Here is a 14,902-nt window from a genome sequence, read left to right as displayed (position 1 = left end):
AATTTTGAGAGAGATATCTTTCTGAAAATATAATATTTATATATTGACCTTTTAGAATTCATTGATTGTAAAAATTTTAATATTTCGAGCTAAACGTGCCGCTTTAGTTGTTGCAAACGTCATATTGAAACAATGCAGGAGTGAGTTTAGAAAATCTGTCTAAAAACTTCTCGAAACATTTGACATTTGACTCTATAAAATGACGAAATTTAACTAAAACTTACCTACAGATAACATATGTATTATGTATACATCTGTGGCAACTTCAGAAATCAGCTGTTTAATTTGTTTTGTTTTAGTATTTGGTTTGGTTTGATTAAAAATATCATTTTTTTTAATGAGATATTTATGAATATTATTTAAGAATAATCAACAAAATTTAGTTTTTCTTATCAATAAATAGAGAAATAAATTTTTTAAAATTTTATAATTTGTTATTTGTAAACCCTGTTCAACTGTCAGTTACAGTACACAAGAAACCAAACCAAACAATTAGATCAAAATACGCAGAGAGGGGCAGGGAAGCCAGTTGTGTTACTGCGTAAATTGGTGAAAGTTTACGCTCCCTTGTTGCGTATAAAAAGCGTCTAATTAAATAAATTGATACAGGTTTAGATTTTGTTCTCCTATCAATTTTGTACATGGGTCTGACAGGAAGTTTCTTAATTTAACATAACCCGTGGCCGCAGCGCTCGGCCCCCTAGCCCATCCTAGCCGCAGCGCTCGGCCCAGAAAGTATCTTAACCTAACCTAACCTTAAATATCAAAAAAATAAATAATAATAAATTTGTTGAAAAATAAATGGTCATTTACAAATTGATAGGAGGGGGGGGGGGCCCAAAAATCTTTCACTAGGACAGACCCTATCCAGTTAAAAAGATATCACGCTTTTTCAGAATTTATATTTTTTTCATTTTAACAATAATAAATTTTTGGTAGACATCTATTGTACGCTATTCAGGAATGACATGAAAATATAAGGATGGGATGAATTGACCGCCATCTCTTTACATTCGCTATCATTACTAATTCATATGCAACATTTTTAAAATTTTCCTTTTACATAATTTAACAATAATTTCTCCTTTTTTAACAATTGAGATTTGTATTTAAATAGAAAAAATATTGGTTTATTTGATATTTTGTCCTTTGGATCCGGATCCACGGATTTGTACACTAAGCACTGTTTGGATCGTTAACGACTCTAAATTACGATTTTCGGAACTAATCAGAAAATTTATGAAGAATAAATCATTTAACTTAAAAATTTATTAAAGCCAATATAAAAACTCGCTGGTAATTTCCTAGAGAACGATTTTTGACCCCCCCCCCCCCGAAAACATTTTTACCGACTTTATGTGTTGATGGCGAAGTTGCCGGGTAAATAATTCTGGACTTTCTATGTTCGCCATCGGTTTGTCGGAGACTAAATGTTTACAGGGCTGCCCCCCCCCTCATATGTAACACATAAAATAAGTAATAATAATTTTGCTGAAAAATAAGTGGTCATGTACAATTGATAGGAGGAAGGGGAGGGGGGGGGGGGTCCAAAAATCGTTCTTGAGGACAGACTCAATTTGCTTGCAGAAAATGCTAGGTTTTTCGATTTGTATGTGCGTATTTTGGCGTCAAAACTTTGAGATAATCCAATATGAATTGGGATGTTCTGTATAATATTACTTGTTTTCAGAGATATCAACGGATTGATGCCTCGACGCCGAGGTGTTGCAAGCCTGTACTCCCTGGGGGTGTCAGCAACCTCTAACCTTCTTCTTCAAGGATGTCAGAAATGTGATGCTAATACCGACCTATTCTCCTACCCACCCAGTCCAACAAGTAGGTTTCCGATTTTTAGTAAATTCTGAAGGTTTCAGATTTTGAAGAAATTTAGCCTATATTTTTTTTTTGGGTTTTTTCAGTTTGGTGAATTTTGTGTATGGAAAGTCTTAAATCTTTATTTTGGGGTCAAATTTTTTTATTAAAGGGCATTTTTAAAATAAATAAAGGGGCAGTTTTTTAACTAAGGGTTATTTATTTTGTTGGGGGCAAAACTTCTAAATTTTTTGAGCATTATCAAAATATAATAAGGGGCTTTTTTTTAGATAGGGCTGTAAATTTTAAAGTTGGTTGTACTTGTATTTATAAAACATTTGTGGATAAAAAAAATGAAATTTAGGTACAAATTAAAAATATTAGGCTGCATTCTAAAATAAAGGATTACAAATGTTGAATAAAGGGGCAAATTAAAGTCTGGTGGAGCAATTTGAATAAGAATGTGTGAGTGTAATTGAAAAAATCCAAATTTGGAGGCATTTTTTAAAGAAAGGGAAAAAATAAAAAGAATTTGAGCTTTTATTGAAAAATGTTATAGTTGAATTTTAGTTTGCTTAAAGAGTGTAGGTTTTAAAAAAAGCTACTGTGGGGGCATATTTTTTTCAAATTTTCGAGAAAATTGGCTATTTGTTGAACTATATGAACCCCTGTTAAGAACTTCTTGCGCCTCCTACAGGGGGGGGCAAGCTTTCTTAAGGGGGAAATGCCCCTCCCCTCTAGTTGCGCGCCTGGAGGGGTAGGTTAATAACTCCAGTTAACAGAAATAAATTACATATTGGTAATCTGAAATGTAAATTTGAGTTTCACAAGTTTTCCAGATTATATAATTTCCAGATTATATAATTTCTGAAAAAAACGTTATTTTAGTTTTTATTAAATCTCAGCTTATTGTGTTTTAAGTAAAATATGTGAAATTATGGGTGTTAGGTCCACATTTTATGGAAACCATTTCATAGATAACAAAGCCATAAAATGTCTTTGTATAAAAAGTCTTTTATGAAATGTGTAAATACAAAATTTTGGGGGTAAGGGATGGATTTCTGGGGAAAGTCTATCTTTAAAAAGGTTCAAAGTTCTGCATTTTTCCATTGGGCCTCGAAAACTTTCCCCCAACCCCCTGTTTTAAGAAATAAATAGACTGGGAACATTTTTATTTATTAGTTTACAAAATATATTTCAGAATCCCCAACGAAAATCAAGATCTCTCCGTGTCGTTATGAAGTCGACACGACCCTGTCGGTTGAACTACGTGTCGTCAAGGACTGGTTGGGGAACCTCCCCGATACCGTGGTCGAGGAGGTCGTCTCATCAACCCTCTTCAACCTCGAAGCTAGGCTTCTCGTGGACAAGGACAAGAAGCTCATCCTCACACTCATTAACATTGAAACCATTAAAATGAATGATTTCTTTTTTGGAATTCATTCACTGTTAAACATTCTTCGTGGATTCTGCATCACAAATTTGAATATTTCAAAACGGTAATATTTCTTCAATTCTTAATACTTTTTTTGCTTGATATCGATATCCAATGTGGGCACTGTCGAATTTGATGAGAAACGCTTAAACCCTGCAGGAAATACCCACCACCTCATATCGAAGAGGAATTAAATCATTCCGTATTATCAAGCAAAAAACAATTTAATGCGTCATTTTTCTTTACTAGGCTTTTAGGGCGCTTCGCGCCCATCTTCTATTTCAATTGTGAACATTTTCTCTTTGTATACATTGTAAAACATAAACAAAAAAAGTTCGCGGATTCATAAAAAAATTTCGTGGATTTTGAAAATTTATCGGAAATCGAATTTTGTTGGAGGCAAATTTTTGAAATTTTGATCATTTTATAAACCTTCCCTAGGGTCATGTGAGGTACCACAAACAATTTGAGCCAGATCGGTTCATCCGTTTTGACGTTTATTGGATACAAACAAACAGACAAGCAAAGTATCTATATTGAAGATGTACTTTCCATAAAATCACGAGTAGAACGCGTTTTTCTTATCTTTATGCCATGTTGTGTAAAAGGCTGTGGTGTATTCTCTGGGAGTATGAAGAGATACTGAACTCTAAACTACTAAGAGAAGTTGTTGCAACCGCTCTACCTCATCTACCTTCACTCTCTACCCTGAACCTGGCTTATTTAGCTGATGACAGGTAGTGGGTCGGGGGGGAGTTACATACCTGATTCACAACGGCGTCCTTTAAATCATTCTCTGAGGAAAGGAAATGGAGATGATATCAATGTGTTTTTTTCTTTAACTTTTGGGGTTTTCATCAAGAAATAAACTTGTTTCTTTCTTTGCCTATTCAAGACATGATAAAAATGTACCAAAAGCAGAATAATAAATGCAACCATGAGATCGTCATATTTTAAGAGTTTTAGCTCTTCTTTACAGTCTTATCCTATGTGGGTAACCCTGTATAGTCGACAGTTCTTTCTAAGGACTAAAGTTGGGAGAAAAACGTTTTTAACTGGTATTGTCTGGTATTTGATCCGTATTGTCTGGTATTTGATCCGTATTGTCTGGTATTTGATCCGTATTGTCTGGTATTTGATCCGTATTGTAGGATGATGATCACTATCGGGAAGTATCTTCCTTGTCTCCTATCCCTGGATATATCCAACAGTTTGGTCACGGACCGAGGTATAAAACTGCTGGCAGGATCTTCTAGTGTATCCTCTCCTCGTCTACAACCTAGTCCTAGTGTTGTCAGGAACCTATCCAACCTCCTAGATACTGAACCTATACTAATAGAATATTCAGGTATTAAACTAGTTTTTATACTTTATAATGTTTTTGTTCTGTTCTAATTTTCACCTAAAGGGTTGACAGATACCAACCAACCAATGGTTTTATTTGGTTAGCAAACTGGCTGGAATTGGGGCCTCTTACAGATTTCACTTCTGTATGATTCCTTGTTGTATTGTATTTGCTATATATTTTTGTTTCACCTCCTTTGCATTTTTTGTCAGTGGATTTTTCTCAGCTTAAAAGTATATATGAGCTGAAGCAAGAAATCTTCATATCTTTGTTTATATAAAAGTATACTCTAGTTGAAGCAAGGAATCTTCATATCTTTGTTTATATAAAAATATACTCTAGTTGAAGCAAGGAATTTTCATATCTTTGTTTATATAAAAGAATACTCTAGTGGAAGCAAGGAATCTTGATATCTTTGTTTATATAAAAGTATACTCTAGTGGAAGCAAGGAATCTTGATATCTTTGTTTATATAAAAGTATACTCTAGTGAAAGCAAGGAATCTTTATATCTTTGTTTATATAAAAGTATACTCTAGTTGAAGCAAGGAATCTTCATATCTTTGTTTATATAAAAGTATACTCTAGTGGAAGCAAGGAACCTTCATATATTTGTTTATATAAACAAGTTTACTGCAGTTTCTGTTCGGAATATAAACAAAACTCAACCGGAGAAGCATTGTTTTTTATTTACATTCTTCCAAGATATTGCAGTACACTTATTATGTAAACAAAGTTTGTTGAAGAAAAGAATGTTCTTGTTTAGACCGTGATATCACCTCTCTCTCCACTGAGCTGAAACCAGTTTTCTTGAAACTAGAATCCTTGACAATGCAGTCCTGTGATTGTATCACGGAGTGTGGTATCCGGTTTATCCTGGAGAAATATAAAAACATGAAAACCCTGGTTTATCATCAGCGGAGATCTGTCTTCGAGATCATCATCAAGTGGAGCTCTGAGATGGAACATGAAGATATTAAATCTAAAATTGTGAAACTAGAAATGTTGGAACATGGATTTCCTTACGGTGTTACACCGTTCAGGTAATATGCTATTAATTTGAAGTATTTGTACCCAAAGACCCCACTCTTATAAAAGTAATATACTTTCTGTTAAATGAACATTTTTTTACATATTTCAGTATATAGCCTCTATTTACCTTTTAGAACTCGCTGATATGAAAATATTTAAACCTATTTTAATGAAAAAAATGTTACGGAATTCTCATACCAACATTACTAAAAGATTATTTCCACATCTCACTAATATAGTTTAGTGAACAGATTACGCAGTGTATGTCCATATCTCACTAATATTGTTAAGTGTGAACAGATTAACAGATTAGTCAGTATATTTTCATATCTCACTAATATTGTTTAGTGAACAGATTACTCAGTATATGTCCATATCTCACGAATATTGTTTAGTGAACAGATTACGCAGTGTATGTCCATATCTCACTTATATTTTTAAGTGTGAACAGATTAACAGATTACTCAGTATATGTCCATATCTCACTAATATTGTTAAATGTGAACAGATTAACAGATTACGCTGTATATGTTCATATCTCACTTTTATACTGTTTAGTGAACAGAGTAAAAGATTACTCAGTATACGTTCATATCTCACTAATATTGTTTAGTGAACAGAGGAAAAGATTACTCAGTATATGTCCATATCTCATTAATATTGTTTAGTGAACAGATTAATAGATTACTCAGTATACGTTCATATCTCACTAATATTGTTTAGTGAACAGATTAACAGATTACTCAGTATATGTTCATATCTCACTAATATTGTTCAGTGAACAGATTAACAGATTACTCAGTATATGTCCACATCTCACTAATCTGAACCTGGTGACTGATGACAGTATTTTACCTTATCTTTCAGGTTTGATTTTCTTTATCATCAATCAGCTAAATTTATAAACGGTGCCTTGTAAACCAAGTATAGCCCAAATAAATCTGTGGTTAATTTAACATTTTAATTGATTGGGGTTTAACAAATTAGGTTAGAAAAAGTTGGTCAAGTTTTAAGAGTTTAGGGCTTTAATGTTGCACAGAATTATTATTAATCTAACCCCTTAGCCCAGGGGAGGACCTAGAAAACAATTAGTAGGTTCGTTCGCTCTAAATCAATTTACATTGCATCCAAATGGTATTATGTACATATGTACAGTTTAAACTTATTTTCTTCTTAAAAAGCCAGTCGACTAAAACGTCATAAATTAGTTATTTATTTCTTATTTAGGTTTCTCCCATCTCTCTAGTTTAACAGTAGAACTAGAGGATTGGATCGGAGAGGGTTTTATAACATTTCTCCGGACTAGAGGAGAACACTTGAGGTTAGTTTATAACATTTCTCCGGACTAGAGGAGAACACTTGAGGTTAGTTTATAACATTTCTCCGGACTAGAGGAGAACACTTGAGGTTGGTTTAGTATATTCACACACATAATTAACGATCCGCTTACCCTCGTAAAATAGCAGTAGTCCGAAGGAAATGCACTGAACACATGACACTGAAACTCGAATCCCTATTTCTTTGCAGCCTGATGGATGAATTTCATTTCAAAATTTGAGTATTCAATCTTTTTTTAGAGAGATCTCTGTGTCCTGCAGTACAGATCCTGACTCAGTCCTGGAAACAGTAGAGGGAGGACAACAAGGACATCTCTTTAATATAGTTGTCCTAGCCGTAGCAACACTCTGTAGTAAGGTAATACAGAATCATGATTGAATCTCAAAATCTAAAAGTCATTGTCTCGTATCAAAGAGACTGTAGCCCTATATAGAGAGTGGCATGACCGATTCACTTTTAAAGAGAACCAACAATTGAAAATGAACCGTTTTCTGATAGGAAAATAGGAATATATAATTTTACTGAATATCAGAAAATTTTCCGTTTTTGTTTTTCTACTTTTATGATTTATGCAGCAGAGACAAGGTTCAAGCCAGCCTTGTAACGCTTAATTAAATGGAAAGTCGCTTAAAATTTTGTCAATAGTCATTTAGCTATATTTTCTCTAGGTTACCAAACTGTCTGTATCCGGGTGTGGATTAGTGTCATCACAAATAGTTGAATCACTGGAGCTGCTCACCCATTTAAACTCAACACAGTGGATCAGGAACAATTCTAGAAACTGGTTCAGGTACTACCCATTAATCAATCAATCAATAAATAAATAAAATTCTCAATAATTAATCAAATCGTATATTTCTCTAAAGTGTTAATTATTTCCCAAATCTGATCAAGATCAATCAATCAACAGCTGTATGTTATCAGGAACCTGGAAGTTCTGATGTTGATGTCCTACGAAGAGACTCTTCCTTCCATGACAATACATTCCGTTCTGCTCCAGTATATATTAAAGGCAGTCTCTAGTCTCCAGATTCTATCCTTGGAGGGAAACTTCGGAACCTTCTTTACTGACGACTATTTAAGATCCGTCCTGTTAGAGAACAGGTTTCCCCAGCTCCGCATACTTGATATATCAGTAAATGATCAGGGTGGAGTGCCGGGTAGTATCCCGCTAACAATCTCCAGTGCTCAGTCTCTACTGGAGAAATGTGATCTTTTGTCCGAGCTCAGAATATCCGATTGGGATATATCTGATACTGAGTTTACTGGACTCCAGGAGCAAGTAAACACTAACAATTGGAACCTGTCTCTAACACGGAAACGGAGAGTCGTATAACCTTGTCTAGTCAAATTCTCCATCCGGATAAATTTTTGTTTTCTCTCGGATCTCGTCAATGTATTATTTAATATTTTTATAGTTATCAAATTGCAGCTTAACAATACATTCTGTAAAAGTTAATTTATATAATAGATATTGTATAGATGAATTATATTTACATTATTAGGCACAAGCAGTGTTTTATATGCACCGTTTTTCAGATGTTTAGAATATGCAAACGGTTCCAAGTGTTAAGAGAACCTGGAGTCAGGTTTCTCAGCTCTGAGATGCTGATCTGGAGAAACGAGGCCGCGGAGAGAGGACGAATTTCCCCAACCGTTGTACTATTTGGTTACGCTGGTTCTCCTAAATCCCACCTGGAGAAGTATGAAACCTTGTATACTTCTCTAGGTTATAACTCTGTCTGCTGTATTCTACCACATAAAGAACTGTTTGCGTATAATATTCCAGAAATTCAGGAACAGACATAAAAATATTAGATCATCCATTTTATTTATATCTTGCTGGCTGTATGAAATTCTAAATATGTTTAATGAACGAAGGAACAAATTTTAAAAAGTTTAAGATTAAAATAATTGACAGAGTTTTATTGATAAATTAGTAAATTCATTTTAACATAACAAATGTTACCAATACGTTCAATAGTGTATACATTAAACCCAGTTCTCCTTTGGGTCGATTGTTTAGCTAAAATTTAATCAAAAAAAGATCTTAAAACATTAAGCTAAACGATATGTTTGGTCCAATCTAAAAACCTAATTTCCATGTTTTCCTCTTTACCATGAAACTCCCCCCCCCCCCTTTCCCACCCACCATAGATTTTATTTAGTTAAGGCGAACATAATCTCTTATTTTCCCTTCCTTATTTACCAATCTGTTCACAGAAATGCGCAGAGAAAGTGCTCTCTGTGATTGAATCCAGTGGTGCGCAAAATATAGTGGCGCACTGTTTCTCAAACAATGGAATCGCCCTGTACCAACAAACCTATACTATACTTAATACACAGAAAAGGGCAGAGTGTTATATAAAGGTTTACCAAATTGTTTTTACGAAACTTAAGTCTGACTAAATAATTTATACAGATAAATTCTATTTGTTTTACTTGATTTACATTTTCTTAAATTGATTAATGATAAATAAAATACTGTCTTTAACCTTTAAAAAAATATTTTTTTTTCTGAAATCTGAGGAAATGTCTAAATATGTTTTAGGGGTTAATTTTGGACTCAGGTCCTGGTCCTATGGGACTAAGAGATAATGTTCTAAAGAGGATCTTCAATGATAAACAGGTTTTAATAAGGATCAAATTAAAAGTTCGGAAGATTAATGTTTTTGTTTCTCTTTCTAAGATATATCTCTTTTCCAAAGGGAATCAAGCGATTAATAATAATTAGAATAAAAATATAGAATTTATGAGATTAAGAAGGATCTTTTTCCTTGATGATAAACATTCGATTTTTACTGAAAAGCATCAAAATTAATATAGACTTTTTTCCTAAAATTTTAAATGTAAAATGAGGTTAATACGTTCAGATACAATTTTATCTACAAAACTTTAAAATCAGAAGATAACTTTTAGACTCAAGTTATGACTTTAAATAGCCCATACACAGCAATCAATTGTGCAGTGTAAACAGACCCATTTCACTTAAAAAGTGTCTGGTTAGACTAATTGTTTTGTAACAACATCAAATACATTTAAGTATTGCTTTAAATATGTCTTCATAGTTTTCTGATTATCACTTTATGAATAAGAAAAAGCAATATTTTAGGGCAGAATTTTCCTTCCCATTGCGTTGTTTTTCGTGAACGCGGCAAACAAGATTCCATTTGCGGAGAATATTAAATCAATCATAGAGCAGTGCAGGTAGTACTTTTTCAGTTCAATTTATGGGAGGGGGGGGGGGGTATCCTAGGTCATATTTTTATCCTTTTTCTTATGTATGTAAAATAATGCAGATTTATCACGTAAACCCGCAGATAATTTTAATTCTGGTCACCTTTGTATTTCTACCCTTTTAAATTTAATAAAAGCAAGATTTCGAAAATTGTTAAACATAGAAAAGCTAGTTTTATTTTTAATTGCACTTGCAGTTCAGTTCATTATACCCGGCCCCTCACCCCCCGCCTAGATTTTAAGCTACTGGGTTATAAACAATTTGGTTTAAAAAACATCAAATACAGATGATATTGCTTAAATGTCGTCTTCTTATACCACAGTATTATGGGTCTCACTGTATCCTGATGAATTTATGACACTCTTTACCAGGTCGTTGAAGAGCAACTTCAAGGAGAATAGTCACGTGCCCTGGACTGGATTGTTTATGAAGACTCAGGAGAAGGGAACCTGGCCTGTTCTATTCCTCTATTCAAAAGGAAAATTCTTTATTCATCACATTACTTCCAATTGATATAACTGATCAATAAAATATCGCCCTAAGCCGCCAAAGTTAATATTTAATTTGTTCTCCCTTAAAAGGACTGCAAGAGAAGCTGTGCAAAGATGGCAATGCCCGATTTACATCGCGCGGTACCCAAAACTGCTTTGTTTGATGAAGTTTGAATTTGGTATCCATATTTTTGTTTCTTTAAACTTTTCATTTTCGTTTTTGGTTTCTCACTTGAAATAACGTTTGAACCATCAAAACTAAAAAATACTTCTAAATTCCACTAATTTAGTTCCAAGCAATACTTCAAAGCCGTATTATCTCTAAAAATGAATAATTTTTTAATAGCTGATACTCTGATGCCGTGGAAGTATGTGGCAGGGTAATTAAAATCATAATAATTAACATTTTTTAACAATTATATTCTTTTTATAAGATTTCAATTAATCCATTTTGTTTTAGTGTTGTGCAGCGTTTGAAACCTCACAGAACAGTTTATGAAAACCGGTTTGAGAAGTCGGGCCACGTGGCGCATTTCAAGACTTATCCAGAAGAGTACACGGCAGCCATTAAAAAATTTCTTAACTCCATTTAAAACTATTTGTTTATTTATTTATTTATCTTAAATAATGTTGGAACTAAAGCTGTGATCAAAATTGTTAATGTTTAGAATATAATTATTTGTTAAATAGAATAGAACAGAGCTTTCAGATTAAAGATGGAGGATGTTAGAGTGACCTGGAACGATTTTGAATACAACCTAAAGGGTTCTTTTGTTAAACTGAGAGAGGATGAGGTTCTTTACGACATGAGTTTGGCTTGTGAGGGTCAGATTATACCTGCACATCAGGTTTATATTTAAAATTTTTCCAAGTTGAAAAAAAATCAAAACATTTCCCCTTGAAACTGAACAATATGCTATGCTATGATAAACACTGACACATAATTATAAAAGAAAAATAATCGGGTTCTCTCCTAGACAACGATTTTTGAATCCCCCCCCTCTATCAATTTTGTACATGACCACTTTTTTTCAGAAAAATTATTATTATTTATTTTTTAATATATTATGATTAGGCTAGGTTAAAATCGTTCTCTAGGAAACTACCAAATAATCAGTCCTACACTACGTTTTTCAAATGTTTCGATCACTATTTGTGCCAATTTTAGTTTTTTTTAAAGATGAAATGCCAGATGAAACTTGTAAAAGACCACTCTAGATTTTCTAATGTGTAAAAAGCTTTAAAAATAATTATTCACTTTTTGTGCCAATCTTGAAGTTTTGTTTTTCGATAAAACTTGTAACAGAACGCTCTAGATTTTCCAAATGCGTAAAATTCCTTAAAATAATGATATTTTTCTTTTCTGAAGGTAGTATTGGGTTGCTGCAGTCCCCAGCTTCTCCAGTTGTTAGTTGGAGCTCGGAGTGCTGGAGGAACCCAGTATCCTCTACTTGTTCTACGCGGTATATCAGCACAGGATATGCAGCTTATACTGGAATTCGTTTATACCGGACAAGGTGAACTCTATTTGTTTCATTATAATGTCACTGCTTAGGAACCCAGCGTAGCCTAGGTTACCCATAGTTACTCCCGCCGCTTAACCGCACTTGATCTTTAATTACGATTTTAGCAATTTTTCCCTAACTTTACTTAGAATCTCTAAACCAAGCTAAAAATTCCCGTGGTTCTCTCGAGTTCCCCAATTAAAGTTTGAGACAAATCTGTCCAGGGATTCATAAGTTATGATTGGACATACAAACTAACAAAGAATATTACTTGGTATAGATAGATTTCATTCAATCTTTTTTGTATGGAGTTGACAGTCTGTATTATTTCAAAGGTAGACTGCGAATGCTTCTTAACTTATTTAATTTTCCTTTAATTAAAGGGACTGCATGCTTAATTTAAAGTGGCCCTCCTTAGATAAAGTGCAATTTCCAATTTACAACAGTATGAATATGAGAAAAAATGTTATGGCAGTTGAAAACTTTTTTTTTTCGTTTGTAGTGTATCTACAACAGTGTCTTTGTAGATACAATGGAGAAACGTTATTAGAATTAAACACTTTTCAAGCTATAAAAACTATGTTATCTTCCACATTATTGATCAGATTAGAGTTTAAAGCTTATCGTTGTAAATCGAGAGTTCCCATATATATATTTAGGGTCACTTTTAATTTTGCCTACAGTCCCTTTAATATTTTAAATATTTATTTAGTTGTTGTTCCCCAGCATAGACTGAATACATTCCTGGCAGCAGCAGAAGACTTAGAAATCCTCGGGCTTTCCAAAAAATGCGCAAATATTCATATCGGAGATTTGGACGACTTTGACATGGGTATCCCTGAGCTACCCTCAAAGAGAAAGCAGGGACGTGCGAGAAAGAAAAAGTACTTAGATAATAGTGAGCCGGAGATTAAACAAGAGGAAAACGGTTTCGACGAAAATGGCGTTAAAATAAAACGCGAAAAACTTGACAAAATGTACGAATGTGATTCCTGCCAGAAAAAGTTTGCGCGCAAAGCACACTTACAGAGACACGAAAAGGCGCATTCCGACTTCCGGCCGTTTGTGTGCACGATTTGTGAGCAGAAGTTTAAACGGAAAGAACATTGTTACAAACATATCTCTACTATCCATGATATTGATGATCCTACCGGGCATACAGAGGAGATTAAACTCTCAGAGGTCCTGGACGCTATGGAGAATGTTAACTCCGATGACGAGGGTTTAAGTGAAACAGGGTTCGCCGAAGGATTAAATCTTTCAAAAGAAAATATTTAATTAATTATTTTGCAAGAAATACTTATCAATGATATTGTTTCCCCCCTCAATACTCAAAAACACATTATTTAAAACACAGTTAAGGACATCTTTTCGAACTGAAAATTTTTATCTGACGATTTTTCCAGAAATGAATTTTATCTTCAATTTTACATTTACAACTCTGTTCGAAGAGGATAGTTTTTAACAGACAAATCAGACATTTTGGGACATCCAACTTCCAAACTTAAATCTTAAAGTTTAAATAATTTGATTTTACCAGACATAGAATTTGTAAAACGTGCATATCGTTAAATTTGTTTTTGATGAGAGGTTTGTTATAAGCTTAGACCTTTGCGATAGGATAACACTAAATATTATTCTTAGTACCTGTACAGTAAAAATATTGTAAATAACAGTTCAACGCTCATGTTAATTAATATTTATAACATTGTTTAACACATTCTGTAAAACAGACCTTGTATTTTGACCAGCTCTAGCTAACAAATTTCCTCAAAACTTTTTTGTTACTAAAACAACGTATTTGCCTAAACTTATTAAATCAATGGACAAGTATGAGATTTAGGAAATTATACCTATTTATCGTTAAGCTATGAGAAGAAAAAAAAATTCCGTTGAAATTTTGCCGCTTAAATCCGGATCTGTTTGTACCACATTGTAATGTTTATGTAGCGTATTTAAAATTATGACTACGGAAAATAAAAAGAAAATTCTAAATTGACTTAACCATAGTTATTCTAGTATCTGCCCATGTTTTTTATTTTTATTTACTAGAAAGTTAATTGGTTTTGTTATGTAAAATTTGTATGATTTAGTATTGTTTATACTCTTGTGGTATTGCATGCACATTGCACATATCCAATTCTGAAGTATATTTATCATACAATGCACAATGCACATTGCATACAATGCACATTGCACATATCCAATTCTGAAGTATATTTATCATACAATGTTTGGGCTGAAAAGTATCTCAGATTGTAATATGTCAGCTTTCTAAATTTGATTTAATTATTTTAATGTAAAACTCTGTAAATATATATTTTTCTATGAATAGACATTTGATTTTTTGTATATGCTCACAAGGTAATGAGGCTAGGAAAGTTGATTGCTGTTGCAAGTTCTCTGCGTACATATTGAAACCAGTTCATTCTGGGGGGTATTTGTAAACGAGAATTTATATGTCAGTTTAACTTTAGTGTCCAAGGAGAATAAAAGCATTTTATTTTGATAATTTTGATAATTAACATAAAAATTTCCTAGGTCCAGAACATTTCATTGATTTTTTTTATGTAAAACATGGATCCCACGGCAGGCTGTGGCATCCGTCTTGTGTTTACTTTACCGCTCAGAGACAGTACACTACAAAAGATGCGTACACCTCTGAACTAGCCATCTTTACATTATAATTATTTGCCTGCTCTATACT

The 14,902-nt window shown here is 33.3% G+C and overlaps 3 protein-coding genes across 11 annotated transcripts; all 3 read left to right on the top strand.

The window, feature by feature from the left end:
* The first annotated feature begins 528 nt into the window (after positions 1 to 528).
* On the top strand, positions 529 to 8,501 carry LOC111704881 (uncharacterized). 2 transcript variants are annotated; one of them, XM_023477255.1, is made up of 11 exons: positions 529 to 603; positions 1,691 to 1,836; positions 3,014 to 3,311; positions 3,856 to 3,984; positions 4,399 to 4,595; positions 5,358 to 5,634; positions 6,402 to 6,490; positions 6,851 to 6,944; positions 7,201 to 7,318; positions 7,630 to 7,751; positions 7,886 to 8,501. In XM_023477255.1, the coding sequence occupies exons 2-11, from the start codon at positions 1,707 to 1,709 to the stop codon at positions 8,295 to 8,297; spliced, it is 1,866 nt and encodes a 621-aa protein (XP_023333023.1). In that variant the 5' UTR covers positions 529 to 603; positions 1,691 to 1,706; the 3' UTR covers positions 8,298 to 8,501. The 2 variants fall into 2 exon arrangements, with proteins under 2 accessions (XP_023333023.1, XP_023333024.1); XM_023477256.1 differs by having other exon boundaries at positions 588 to 609.
* LOC111704882 (transmembrane protein 53-like) lies at positions 8,439 to 11,399 on the top strand. Of its 3 annotated transcripts, XM_023477257.1 has the most exons (7): positions 8,439 to 8,758; positions 9,185 to 9,331; positions 9,513 to 9,590; positions 10,074 to 10,168; positions 10,571 to 10,677; positions 11,037 to 11,070; positions 11,151 to 11,399. In XM_023477257.1, exons 1-7 carry the CDS (start codon positions 8,444 to 8,446, stop codon positions 11,281 to 11,283), a joined length of 909 nt encoding a protein of 302 aa, XP_023333025.1. In that variant the 5' UTR covers positions 8,439 to 8,443; the 3' UTR covers positions 11,284 to 11,399. The 3 variants fall into 3 exon arrangements, with proteins under 3 accessions (XP_023333025.1, XP_023333027.1, XP_023333026.1); XM_023477259.1 differs by lacking the exon at positions 9,185 to 9,331; XM_023477258.1 differs by lacking the exon at positions 9,513 to 9,590.
* LOC111704883 (protein bric-a-brac 2) lies at positions 11,384 to 14,194 on the top strand. 6 transcript variants are annotated; one of them, XR_002765900.1, is made up of 4 exons: positions 11,384 to 11,538; positions 12,060 to 12,207; positions 12,908 to 13,551; positions 13,803 to 14,194. XR_002765900.1 is itself a non-coding variant. In XM_023477261.1 (4 exons), the coding sequence occupies exons 1-3, from the start codon at positions 11,407 to 11,409 to the stop codon at positions 13,471 to 13,473; spliced, it is 846 nt and encodes a 281-aa protein (XP_023333029.1). In that variant the 5' UTR covers positions 11,384 to 11,406; the 3' UTR covers positions 13,474 to 13,504; positions 13,797 to 14,194. The 6 variants fall into 6 exon arrangements, 4 of the variants coding, with proteins under 4 accessions (XP_023333029.1, XP_023333031.1, XP_023333030.1 ...); XR_002765899.1 differs by having other exon boundaries at positions 13,664 to 14,194; XM_023477261.1 differs by having other exon boundaries at positions 12,908 to 13,504; positions 13,797 to 14,194.
* The last annotated feature ends 708 nt before the right edge of the window (positions 14,195 to 14,902 follow it).

The sequence above is a fragment of the Eurytemora carolleeae genome, unplaced genomic scaffold (genome assembly GCF_000591075.1).
Source record: "Eurytemora carolleeae unplaced genomic scaffold, Eaff_2.0 scaffold608, whole genome shotgun sequence".
NCBI lineage: Eukaryota > Metazoa > Arthropoda > Copepoda > Calanoida > Temoridae > Eurytemora > Eurytemora carolleeae.
The sequence above is the reverse complement of the archived record's forward strand: the minus strand, read 5'-3'. Positions and strand labels throughout refer to the sequence as shown.